This window comes from Erinaceus europaeus, chromosome 10 (genome assembly GCF_950295315.1).
Source record: "Erinaceus europaeus chromosome 10, mEriEur2.1, whole genome shotgun sequence".
Classification (NCBI taxonomy): Eukaryota; Metazoa; Chordata; class Mammalia; order Eulipotyphla; family Erinaceidae; genus Erinaceus; species Erinaceus europaeus.
The window spans coordinates 104,076,548-104,089,365 of record NC_080171.1 but is presented as its reverse complement, the minus strand read 5'-3'; the positions used below and the strand labels follow the sequence as shown (position 1 = coordinate 104,089,365).

Sequence of the window (12,818 nt, the reverse complement as noted above, 5' to 3'; positions counted from 1 at the left end):
ATTCAGAGGCTGTCTGACCACTGCAGCACAGCAGTGAGAGCATTAGGAGTGAGCACACGCCCTGTTGAACATCTCCCATGTGGGCCTTGGAGTGTCTGTTTGACTTCGCACTAGCCACACCTCAGTCTGCCATCCCTATCATAAGCTACTGAGGCCAAAAGACCCAGAGACACTTAGCCCACTGCCAAAAGGGGGTGATCAGGATCATGCCCAACACTGGCAGCCCACACCTGAGAAGCACTCCTTCTCTCAGACACCTCCTTAGGAAGTCTTTCTTCTAGTTACAGCCCCAAATGGTGCTTGCTGTTCATTATGCCTGGTAGCCCATGCTCACAGTGATAAGCATGGTTCTGAGTGCTTTGCATGTGTTTAGTTCTCCACAGTATTACCCTGTCTCAGAGATGAAGCACCTGAGGGACAGTTTCAGTTAGCACCCAGGGCCAACAGGTCCCAAGTAGCGGGGCGAGGATTCAAGCCCAGGGAGATTGGCTATGGGCTCACCCCACCCCCACCCCCAGGAGTACTTGTAGCCCCTGAGTGAGTGATAAGCCAGAGCTCAGACCTAAGTCTGCACAGCTCCCTTGTCTCTGGGCCTCCTTCCCTCACCATCACTTACAGTGGACATATTTATAGGAGCATCAGCCTTTTAAATTCAACATAGGAAGTGAAGGAGGGTATCCTCAGCTTCAGGAGCCACGTACAGGCATCTCTGATCGACCCTTGAAGTGAGTCAGGATGCCATCCTTCTCTAGAATGTCTGAACAGAACTAGGTAGAGCCAACCTTGCTGTTGTGTGTACGTGCCTGACTCTTCTCTGCTCTTCTCCCCTTCCCTCCCTCTCTCTTTCTCTCCCTCTCATCCCTTCTGTCCAACAGGCCTCCTATGCTGCTTCTTCCTTCTCCTCTGTCTCCTACTGTGTCCAGCAAACTAAAGTGGCCTTCACCCCCGAGGACGGCAGTGCCACTCAGGGCATCAGTGTATCCGTCTCTAACTCCTTTCTCAGCCGGCACAGCAACTTATCTGTGCCCTCGGTGAGTCTCTCCCTGCTGCTCTGTTTCTGGAAACTTGCACGCATGATAATGACACGCGAGCTGCTGGCCCCATCCTCTGTGGACCTCTGTACTGGATGTGACAGGGTGCCTGGGTTATCCTCTGAGGCCCTAAGGACTATGGGCCAGAAGGAAAAGAGGTAGGGAAATGTTGACCACACCTGGGGTGTCAGTCACTCTGCCATACACTGACTGAAGATGTTTGGACCTTTTTATTCTGACCGCCTGCTATAAGGTGTCCTGTAAGTGTTCTGTGTTTCAAGTGAACTATCCCTCACGTAGGATGCAAAACCAAGGAGAACAGGCTTTACCAGGGCATGACAGGCTTTGACTTTGAGGGCTATATCAGTTCGTCTTGCCATGTAACCAGCTGCCAGGACTTAGTGGCCTAGAAGAAGAGCAGCCATTTACCATTTCAAGGGCACAGGTCAGGGGGTGGTTGTGCTGACGTGTCTGTCCCAGGTACAGCTTATTGTGGCTACACTTACTACCACCCTTGGACCCTCTCTGGGAAGGCAAGGCCAGTTGGCTATGATCCACATGAACTGTCTGGCTAGCCTGAGGATGCTCACATGACAGCTGGCAGGATTCCCAGCAGACAGATACAAGTATGCAAGGTGTCCGAGGCCATGACTCAAACTGGCACACTTCCTTTCATTGCACGCTCTCGATTAATTGGTCCATGTGACCTGGAATCTGGAGGTGGACTCTGCCTCTTGATAGGAGTTGCTATTCCAGCACAGTGCAGACAAGAGTGGGTGTAGCAAAGGGAATGGCTGTGCTGTTGTCAACAGTTTACCTGTGGAAGTCCAGGTACACATACACTTAGGGAAGCTCGGTGCTGGCCTGTCATGTTTGCTGGAATCTGCATCTCCCCGAGCAGCCACCTTTAATCTGGGAGGCTCTGAGCACTGGGGAGAAGAGCCCTGGAGCAGAACATGACATAGGAAACTGCTGGGCACATGGCATGCTTATTCTTGGTCTTGATCTCAAGAGTCCTGGAGTCTTGATTCTGCTGCCTATCTGGACCTGAGAGTTTGAGCACTTGGCTTAACTGGTTCCCTGGGCCTTTCCTTGTCCCTCTGTAAACCATGAATGACCCAGTGACTTGTAGAAACCTACTCAGGGTAAGGTTCTGAGGCAGTTTTGTCCAGTTGTCATCTCTGAGAGCCATCCAGGTTAAGACTGTCATCCTGCCCAGCAGTCTGGGAAACAGTTCAGCTGACAGAGCACAGGACTTGTATGCTGATGCTGTCAGTTCAGTGCCTGGTGTGTGTATGCAGCAGTGGTGCTCTTCTCTCCTTCTCATATGAAACTCTCTCTACCTAATGTGGAATTTTAAAAAAAGAAAGAAATAGTCCTGCCAGTGTGCGGGATGGAGATATATTATTATTCTGGGTACTTGGGCCGAGCCTTTCCAAGCGCTCAGCACTCCTGCTTATGCTGTAGAAAAGCCTTAGAGATCGGGCAGTGGTGCACTGGGTTAAGCACACATAGTAAGAAAAGCTATACCCCCCCCACCCCTCCCCACTCAGCACAGCCCTGCGGGCACACAGACACTCTCTGTGTCCTCACCAGGCAACTCTGACAAGCTCCTTTCACAAATCCAGCCAACTGTGGCAACCCTAGTCTTGACTGCCTCGCCTCCTCTGTGTATAGAAAGTGTGTTATCCTAAGAGTGTCCACAGTGCCCCCTTTAAGCAGCATGGGGTTAGAGGACTGTCAATGAACTGAACTGTTTGCTACAGAACTAAAGAAAGTTTGAGGGTATTTTAATTAAGTCTGGGTATGACTGCGTTATAGTTTCTGTCCCTGGGGCATAAGGGAGTCTTAAGGCGCCTTGCACTGGAAATACTGCATTCTCAGCACCAACTCTACAAAAGCGCTCAAGAGCTGAGCCAATGAAGGGACACTGTTTCATTGGCAGGAAAGGCACCTCCCTTCCCCAATCTCAAGAGCCATTAGTAGTAACTGAAGAGTTTAGAACTTCTTGAATCCAATACACCAAGACCCCATGGGAGTGACCTGGTGCAGTGCCAGAATGTTCTCCCGTCTCTTCTCTACTGACGTCTAACATGAGCCTCATGAGAGGGTTCTAGTCTATCAGACCAACACTCTCTTCCTGAATCCCTCCAAGCCATCATTCCTGGGCCAGTGTCTTAGTCCAGTTTGGAATCCCAAAGGTGTGACCTAGGAGGACAGCAGTCGTCAGATGTGCAGACAGTTCACATGGTTTCTGTGGCCAGTGACTGGTTACTTCTACCAAAAGACTTGTACTGCCAAAAACTGCCCGCCAAGGGAATTTAGAGAAGCAAACCTACAGGGACCAGTTCACACTGAAGTGGCTGAAAAAGCATTCTTCCTCAGGCTTCCTGCCATGGGTTTAATCTGATGAGCACCAGGACCTAGTGTGGTTCAGGCAGTAAGAGTCAAGGGGGCTGGGCGGTAGTGCAGCAGGTTAAGCGCACATGGTGCAAAGTGCAAGGACCAGCGTAAGGATCCCGGTTCAAGCCCCCCTGGCTTCCCACCTGCAGGGGGCTCGCTTCACAAGCGGTGAAATAGGTCTGCAGGTGTCTATCTTTCTCTCCCCCTCTCTGTCTCCCCTCCTCTCTCCATTTCTCTGTCCTATCCAACAACAACAACAGCTATAATAACAAAAACAATAACTGCAACAAGGGCAACAACAAGGACAACAAAATGGGAAAAATGGCCTCCAGGAGCAATGGAGTCCTGGTGCAGGCACCGAGCCCCAGCAATAACCCTGGAGGCAAAAAAAAATAATAATAATTAAAAAAAAAATAAAGAGGGAGTCGAGCTGTAGCGCAGCGGGTTAAGCGCAGGTGGCGCAAAGCACAAGGACCGACATAAGGATCCCGGTTCGAAGCCCGGCTCCCCACCTGCAGGGGAGTCGCTTCACAGGCGGTGAAGCAGGTCTGCAGGTGTCTATCTTTCTCTCCTCCTCTCTGTCTTCCCCTCCTCTCTCCATTTCTCTCTGTCCTATCCAACAACGACAACAACAATAATAATAACTACAACAATAAAACAACAAGGGCAACAAAAGGGAATAAATAAATAAATAAATAAATAAATAAATAAATAAAAAATAAAGAAGCAGCAAGAGCACATGAGGTGACCCCTTGCCCAGAAACATCCTACCCTGAGAAGGCAGAATAGGCTGTCACAGAGGAAACTCAAACTAAGCAGCAGTGAGAGGGCCATGGGAGTCACAGGCAGAGTTTCCTGTGGGTGTGGCTGAAAGACTGTTGGGATTTTAGGAAATAAGAATTTCTCAGGGAGAGCAAGTGAAAGGTGTTACACACAAAGGGACATACCTGGAGGATGAGGCTAGAAGCCCAGGATGCTTTCTAGAAAGTCATCTTGAATATGAGCACTCAGGTCTCAAGGTCATGGAGAGCGGCTGAAGGGTGGTGCTGGTAGCTGACTCTTCTGTGTGTCTTCAGGACCCCTGGGCCAGAATCATCAGCCACCCCACACCTTAAACTAGGGCTCAAACAGACCTTCACCTTTCACTCCTCCCTCACCCACTTGTCCCCTGGAATTCCTACTCCTGCTCCTCTCTCCTCTTCCCCACCTCCCCTGGAAGTGTCCGTCTCTATCCCTCCCCGCACACGCCATGATGCTCGGAGACATATGAGCAGCCATGCAAGCGTGTGTCCAAACCTGACGTGGTCTCTGGGGCAGTAAGGTCAGCCGGTTGACCCCTCGTAGACGCAGTGCTGCCAAAGCTTCCTGACATGGCTCAGTTCCCTTTTTCTGCCCGTGGATTCTCCATCCATTGCTGTACCAACCCACAGTGAACTGGCTTCTTTCCCCTGTACTCCAGTTCTGGTCTTCCAGCATCAGACCTTCCCTCCCCTAGCTGAGTTTCCATCTGCTATTTCTGTTTATTATGCTGTCTTGCTTGGCATTTTTTCTCATTGGTTCTGGCCCTGGGAGTACAGATCTTAAAAGCTGGAGTATTCATTTTGCTGTTACCAAGGATTTTTGTTGTTATGTAGTGGTCTGGGCCTCGCTTGGGTCTAAGTGCCCACTGTTCCCTAGCCAACTCTCTGTATTCCAGACAGGGAAAGAGAGCAGAGATAAGAGAAAAGAGGAGACACCACAGTATAACTCCACAGCTACCCCTGGGTCTTGTCCACAGTGTTCTCCAATGGTGTAGAGACTTGAACCAGGGTCCTCCTTCATGAGAAAGCACATACGCTACCACATGCGCAGACTTGACCAAGGAAGTTTTGAGAATCTTCCCGTAACCATTTAGGTCACCAGTGCCCTTCAGATGTTGACACTAGGAAAGTGACCCTCCACCCCTAGCCTACTTTCTGGCACATCCCTATCTTCCTAACAGCAAGTTACAGATTACTGCCACCAAGTGATCCATTCAAATGCTAGAACTCTGCTGAAATACTTCTTGACCATTTAGGTTTCTAGAATGATCCTGGGTATATAAAATGCTATAAGAGCCAGGTTTAAGAACTTAAAATGTATCCATAATAATTGTCATTTGTTTAATGAAAAAAAATCTTTGGGGTAGAAAGCTAAGTGTGTATTATCTAGAGGATTTTTGTTTTTCTTTGCTTTGCTTTGTTACCAGAGGACTGCTTAGCTCCGGCTTGTGGCGGTGCTAGGGATTGGACCTGGGGCCTTGCAACCTCAGGCATGAAAATCTTTTGCATAACTACTGTGCTGTCTCCTAGCCCAGGACTGACTGCTTTTCAAGTGGGGAGGTCTGACCTCTGACATCCTGCTTGGGGCAAATAGTGGGTCTCTGCCATGTGGGGCCCAGGCCTCTGCTCATCTAGCCCGTATGCTGTAGCAGAAGGCCTGTGCTCCTGAGACTGGGCTTCTCTGCCAGGCCCCTCCTTTCACTGTGCTACAGACACACGGTGGCTCCAAGATCCCGCTGTGCACAACCCCCCAGCCCCAGCCTCCTGGGTGGTAACCAGCAGCTTGCTCATGTACCATGTGCCCATGCACTGGCCTAAAGCCAAAACTTGAAAGGAAAATGGAAGGAGGAAGGATGATGGAGTAGGGCAGGAGAGAGAATGACCACAGGAGACCAGGTCTCGGTACTTGGGCTGCTTGTCCCATCACGAGATGTCTCCTTTCAGAGACTTAAGTTCCCTCCTTCCTTTCCTCTCAGGTGTTTCCCCTGAGGCCGTCCTTACTGGCTTCCTGCCCTTTAGTCTACTTTGAGAAGTAAAAGAGAATGTTCAGGCGCAGCTCTCAAGACCCAGAGAAGGAAGGGGAACTGTTTCTGTGAGCTTGGTCTCCCTGCAGGGCTTTGTTTGGGTCCTGCCTGGCTTTCTGGGGTCACGCAGGGCTGGCCCGTGGCACTGTGAGTCGGGAAGGTGAGCACTGTGCTGCCATCGTGCGTAGGAGCAGCTTCAGCTTCCTCCTCAGCCTGCTGTGGTCTGGGGCGCCCTGTGGGGTGTTCAGATCACATGAAGTCAGAGCCTCAGATCCTTCCCCATTCGTGGGGCCCTAACTGCAGCACATCGTCTGCAAGTCTAAGTTTGGCTCCCTGGGGTTAGGAATCGGGTTTCCATGCTCCTGTATTGACACTCTCACCAGTGTTCCGTTCGTTTCGCCAGGCCAAACTCCTCTTCTCCCCATCTTTGTTTCTCTGACCGTTTCCCACACCCACTGAGTTGCCCAAGCACAAAATGAAGTGCATTTCTTCTCTCCTCCCCACACCACGCTTACGTGACACACACACACACACACACACCCTGTCACCAAGTGTCATACTTCTGCACTGTGTGCCCTGAGCTGGCCCACTTTCCCCAGCCCCCTCCGCACTCCCTTCCTCCTGGCCTGCATGGCCATGTGCCCCCTCATCAGCCTTCCTGCCACCTGCCCTCTACCCCTTTCTCAGCACTACAGTCACTTGTCACACTTCCTTCTCTCAGACTTCTGAGACCTTGCTGCTGACTTGCCCACTTACTGTCACGTCCAGGCCCCTCTGCTGCCATGGACTCTCTCAGCCCCGCGTGTGTGCTCCCCTCTCCTGCTCCACCCTTCTGTTTGTCATACTTGCTGTGTGGATGTGAGCTTGCCTCTCCAACTCACTTAGCTTCCTTCCATCCCCTCATCTGTCTGATGGGGAGGGGCATGAAGCTGTCACGACTGCTAAGCGAAAGCACATGGAAAGCGTGATGTAGAGCAAACACACAAACAGCCTTTCCCAAAAGGGGCGGCATCACAGTTATCAATATTATCATGGTGGGAGGCTGTTTAAGTCTTTTTTTTTTTTTTTTGCCTCCAGGCTCAGTGCCTACACCATGAATCCACTGCTGCTGGAAGCCATTTTTCCATTTTTATTGCCCTTGTTGTTGTTGTTACTGTTATTGCTGCTGCTGTTACTGGATAGAACAGAGAGAAACTGAAAGAGGAGGGGAGAGAAAAACAGACACCTGAAGACCTGCTTCATTGCCTGTGAAGCGACCCCCCCCACATAGGTGGGGAGCCGGGGGCTCGAACCGAGATACTTGCACTGGTCCTTGCAGCACTTAACCTACTGTGCTACCACCCGGCCCCCTTTTCTTTCTTTTTTTAATGGCACTAAGGAGTGAATTCAGGGCCTCATGGATATCTGTACAAATACCACCACTGGGGAGTCGGGCGGTAGCTCAGCGGGTTAAGCGCACGTGGCGCAAAGCACAAGGACCGGAGGAAGGATCCCGGTTTGAGCCCCAGCTCCCCACCTGCAGGGGAGTCGCTTCACAGGCGGTGAAGCAGGTCTGCAGATGTCTGTCTTTCTCTCCCCCTCTCTGTCTTCCCCTCCTCTCTCCATTTCTCTCTGTCCTATCCAACAACGATGACATCAATAATAACTACAACAATAAAACAAGGACAAAAAAAGGGAATAAATAAATATAAAAAATTAAAAAAAAAAATACCACCACTGGATGGGTCCTTCCAGTGGGTGTTGTGTTTGTGTTTGTTTAAGGACAGAGGGAGAGACACTACAGCACCACTCCATCAAGCATTGAAATCCCCCAGTGCCTCCCATGGTTCTGTTAGGTGGCTCCAGGCCCAAACCCAGGGCATGGTAATATGCACACTCCAGCAAGTGAGATCACCTTCCAGCCTCTTCCTGTACACTGGCAGCTGCCTGTGTACTCTGGGCCAAGCAGCCAAGTGGCAGATGTTCTGTGACATCTCACTGACCAAGGTCTGGATTCACCCAGAACCAGTGAGGAGAGAACCGGTGACTGGCAGTGACTAGCTTCCTCCCCCCACCCACCCCTTACATCCACCTCTTCCTCCCGTCATCTCATCAGACAGTCCGGTGCTGACTGGCCACATGACACCTTCCTATCCCATGGATCGCACACACTAGTCCCAGACTGTCACCAAGTATCTGATTTCTTTCTTTTTCTTTGCTTTTTCTTTTTCTAGAGCACTGCCCAGCTCTGGCTTATGGTGGTGCAGGGGACTGAACCTAGGACTTTCGAGCCTCAGGCATGAGAGTCTCTTTGCATAACCATTATGCTGTCTCCCCCTGCCCCATATCTGATTTCTTTCTCATTTTCCTTCTCTGCTAACTCTGGAGACTCTTTCTTCTGCTGCCTGACCTGAACACCAGAGATAGTTCCTGTCTTCTGGGCCCCTGAATAGGGTGGGTTTGGTTCTCTCAGTAAGTCCACACTGCTTTGCCAACACTCCAAAATACTCATGGTATCAGTGGGCCAGCACAGCCTCCGAAATGTGATGTGTACAGGTCAGTCCTGCTGTTAGCCTTGACACAGCCTGTGGAGGGAATTACCCCAAACCAGCACCCACTGGACTCTGACACCCTCAGGAACAGTGCAGAACCAGTTCTTGTACACAGTAAGACGAGACTTGAACTCTTGTCAAGCTCCCTTAGTACTCACTCTGCGATGGAATGATTTCCCCCATTCTAGAGATGGGACAACAGGAATAGGAAAGCCAAAAAAAAAAAATTTAGAATTTTAAATTTAAGCTCAGAATAGAGTCCAGATCCCCACTGTGAAAAATATGATCTTAGGCTGACATTTATGAATAGCTTGATTGACAGGAACTAAATACTAAGACCTTGTAAGGCTGGGTAGATAGAAAAGTTCATACATGGCTGGACATGGAGAGGCATGTTTATGTCCTGACACATGATAGAGTGTGACTACAGACTCTAGACAGTTTTAAGACTAAGAATAAATTATAACCCCATTTGATATGGATTAACCTGCCAACACCCATGTCCAGCGGAGAAGCAGTTACAGAAGCCAGACCTTCCATTTTCTGCACCCCGTAGAAAACTTTGGTCCATACTCCCAGAGGGGTAGATGTTAGGGGAAGGTGACCAAAGAGCTCTGAACTCCAGTTCCATCAGGACCCGGAGAGAGAAGAGGGGTAAAAAAGGGGAAAAAAAAGAAAAGAAAAGAAAAGAAAAGCAAGGACACTCAACTAGTAATTGTGACTTGGAAAGGGAAGAGAAGTCAGGACCGTAGAAAAAAATGGGCAAATGTATATAAATAGATAGAAATGATAGTCAACCCATATCTGTGACCTTGGGAGAACTACTGCAGTTTCCAGTGGGGGGAGTGGGGACACAGAGCTCTGGTGAGAAGGGTGTGGAATTATAGCCGTTATCTCATAATTTTATAAATCAATACTTTATAAATCACCAATAATTTTTTTTTACATTTATAGCCCATCATATTGCTTATATCCAAACAGTAAAAATGGTATAGTCAGAAATCAGAGGTGAATTCAGATAATTTTTAATCTATTTCAAATCTCTCCAGAAAGAGTGGATGCTGCTATGGTCCACTGGCTATACAGAACATCCTAAGGTTTTCAGAATGTCTGTGGTTTTTGCAAGAGCTTAATTAGTCATGAAGCCCTTGGCTAGAAATACAGTATTTCAAGGGTAATCTTATGATTCAGGTTGCAAAAGTCTGTCACATGAGAAGAAACAGAAGAAATGTTTCCTTTGCCTCTCCTGCTCCCTAAATTCACCCCAGCAAAACATCTTTGTTCTTTTACCTCCTGTTGTAAAATTACAAATTAGAATATTCAAATTGTGTCTAAAAATAGACTCTACCAGTATTCAGTGGGAAAAGAGGTGGTTTTAGTCCAGCATTTTGTTATTTGTTGGCTGTTGCTGGGGCAGCCTTCTTCTTCTTCTTCTTCTTCTTCTTCTCCTTCTCCTTCTCCTTCTCCTTCTCCTTCTCCTTCTCCTTCTCCTTCTCCTTCTCCTTCTCCTCCTTCTTCTTCTTCTTCTTTCTTTCTTTCTTTTTTAAGATTTTATTTATTTATGAGAAGGATAGGAGGAGAGAGAAAGAACCAGACATCACTCTGGCACATGTGCTGCCAGGGATCAAACTCGGGACCTCATGCTTGAGAGTCCAAAGCTTTACCACTGCGACACCTCCCCGGACCACAGCCTTTTTCCTTCTTCTCTTTCACCTTCTTTAGACACAGGGTGAAAGACAGGAGAAGATGGGTCCTTATGCATAATAAATGTGTGGACTCTACTGGGTGAGCCATCCTGGTTGCTATTCTTTGATGAGATGAATGCCACCTCGTCTTTCACACATTAGAACCCACAGAAATGCCTCTCCTTTCCAGGAGCAGAGATCTCAGTTGGCCAGAAAATCTACCACTTGGCTTCAGAAAGTTGGGTTTTTGACATGTTGTGAAACACTGTTGTTATAAATTAACACAAAGGTGTCAAAGAAGGCAGTTTGACTCTGGCCCTCAGTGGACCCAAAGGATAGTGTTTGTTAAAGCATAGTTAATTGGGACCAGGAAGGAGAGAAGAAATAAACGCAGAAACATCACTTCCAGCTTGCCAAATGAAGCAACAGGGAACGAATGTTATATTAAGGATTTTTCTGTGTCCTGGGAATGATCATGTCCCATTTTTATAAAAACCAAATCAAATATGTTTCTCTCCAGGAGGTTCTTCCCCAGGAGGTGGTGTAAGATGTTGTAAAAACCTGACTTCTTTCCAAAAGAAATTAATTAGACCCCCAAGTTATAGTGAAACACGTGGCCCCTGTGTGACCTGAGCCCTGGTCAGTGCTGAACTGTGGTTCCCAGTGATTCTCCGTAGAGGAAGGAAATCTAAACCACACTAGAATAGGCTCTTCCCACGAGCTTATTTCTTCACAAATGATGGATAAAAATTTAAACCTGAAAACCAGCTTATCAGTTTTGCAAAGTAGCATCCCAAAACACTGAAGTCATAAACTTCCCTGGAGCCAAGAGTCTGCGGTAATGACCAATCTCTGGCAGCTTCTGCACTTGCAGATACTTTACCGTGACTGTAATTCCACTCATCCAAGTCATCACATTTCTCTATAATTGGTCAAGTTGAAAGTTCTCCAAAGCTTGGGGCTCCAGCCCTCACCGCTTGGCACACTGCCTTCTCTGACACTCCTGCTTTTTCTGATACTCAAGTGGCTTAAATGGGATGTCCATTAAACTGAGGAATTAGATCTGCTTGCTTACCAACAACACAGGGCCCATCCTTCATCATCGTTCATGCCGGGATTAATTATGGAGAAAAGGAATGAGCTCTAGTGGTGGGTATGGTGTGGAACTATACATTGTAATCTTGTAACATAACAATAATAAATTCAAAAATGATTAAAGTAGAGAGAAAGGAGATCACAGAAAGCTGATGCCCAGCCGACTTCAGTGGCTTTACTTTCTGACATGTGACTGAAGAATTGGCCGCTGGTTTCAACCTGCTCCTCTTACAGCCAACTGCAGGTTTCTCCCCTGCCTGTCCGTGCAAGGACACGGTCGCTGCTCTGCTCTCTGCACTCCTGCTCATAGCTCACTGCTTTGCATGCTGACCATCACAGAACACTTTGGCTGTTAATTTGTGATTCATATGAGGCACCTTCTCTCCTGGCTGTTTCCATTCCAAGGCACTCATCCCGAGACTCCTATATATTCTAGAGAAATCTCCAGAGCACCAGACAGACAGCTCCTCACGTTATAAATCCTCAGCCCAAACAGTTTTGCTCTGGCTATAAATAAAATAAATAAAAACTCCTGCTGCAGGGAAGCAGCGGCTCTCCATCAGAAACAAAGCCCAGCACCAGCCAGAGCCTAAAATAAACTCCAGGCTTCAGTGAAGTGGTTTTTCTCCTCGTGGCCAGCCCTCCCCTTCACTCTGCCCATTTGAATAAATATGATCTTCAAGGGCCTAGAAATATTTCTCGGGGGAGTCGGCAGAAATCGGACTTGTTGAAAATGGTAAAAAAAAATAAAATAATGAGGCATCTGCAGAGCAGGGAACGTGCCCAGCTCTGTGGGATCAGGGAGCAGGCCTTTGCGGCTCCGCCCCTTGAAAGGTACTGTTTAAGGTTGGCTCTTGTCCCGGCATGACTGCGTAGCTTGCATACCAGGGCTGATCTCAGGCTTGGAGCTGCTGAAGAAAGGAGGGGAGGGGAAGGCGGGGCGGGGCAGGCTTTGTCCAAGAGATGAAGCCCTCTTCCTTTCCCCTCTGCATTGTCCACACTCCTGGCTGCTGCTTAGTGCCCCCCTCAAGCTTGGCACCACGAGCCTCCACTTGGGCTGTGGGTAAAGCTTGTCTGCTACCTGTCCACACTCAGAGCAGACTGCTACAATCAGGCCGTACTGACACTCCGGTGAATACCAGCACCAACTCCTAACTCTTCCTTCCTTTAGTGACTGTTTAGTGGACCCCGCCTCCACTAGTCTAGTGTAGTTCTCAGATTGGGGTTTGGGTTTTTTTTTTTTTTCATT

General features: G+C 48.5%; 1 protein-coding gene across 11 annotated transcripts in view; it reads left to right on the top strand.

Annotated features, from left to right (window-relative positions):
- The window catches only part of RAPGEF1 (Rap guanine nucleotide exchange factor 1), a 147,636-nt gene that overhangs the window by 114,244 nt on the left and 20,574 nt on the right, over nt 1-12,818 (top strand). For 8 of the 11 annotated variants that reach the window (XM_060200410.1, XM_060200414.1, XM_060200411.1 and 5 more), the window contains one exon: nt 876-1,031. The exons of the other annotated variants lie outside the window; for them this stretch is intronic. In XM_060200410.1, the coding sequence (XP_060056393.1) occupies nt 876-1,031 (156 nt within the window). The remainder of the gene's footprint in view (nt 1-875; nt 1,032-12,818) is intronic. 11 annotated transcript variants of the gene reach the window in all.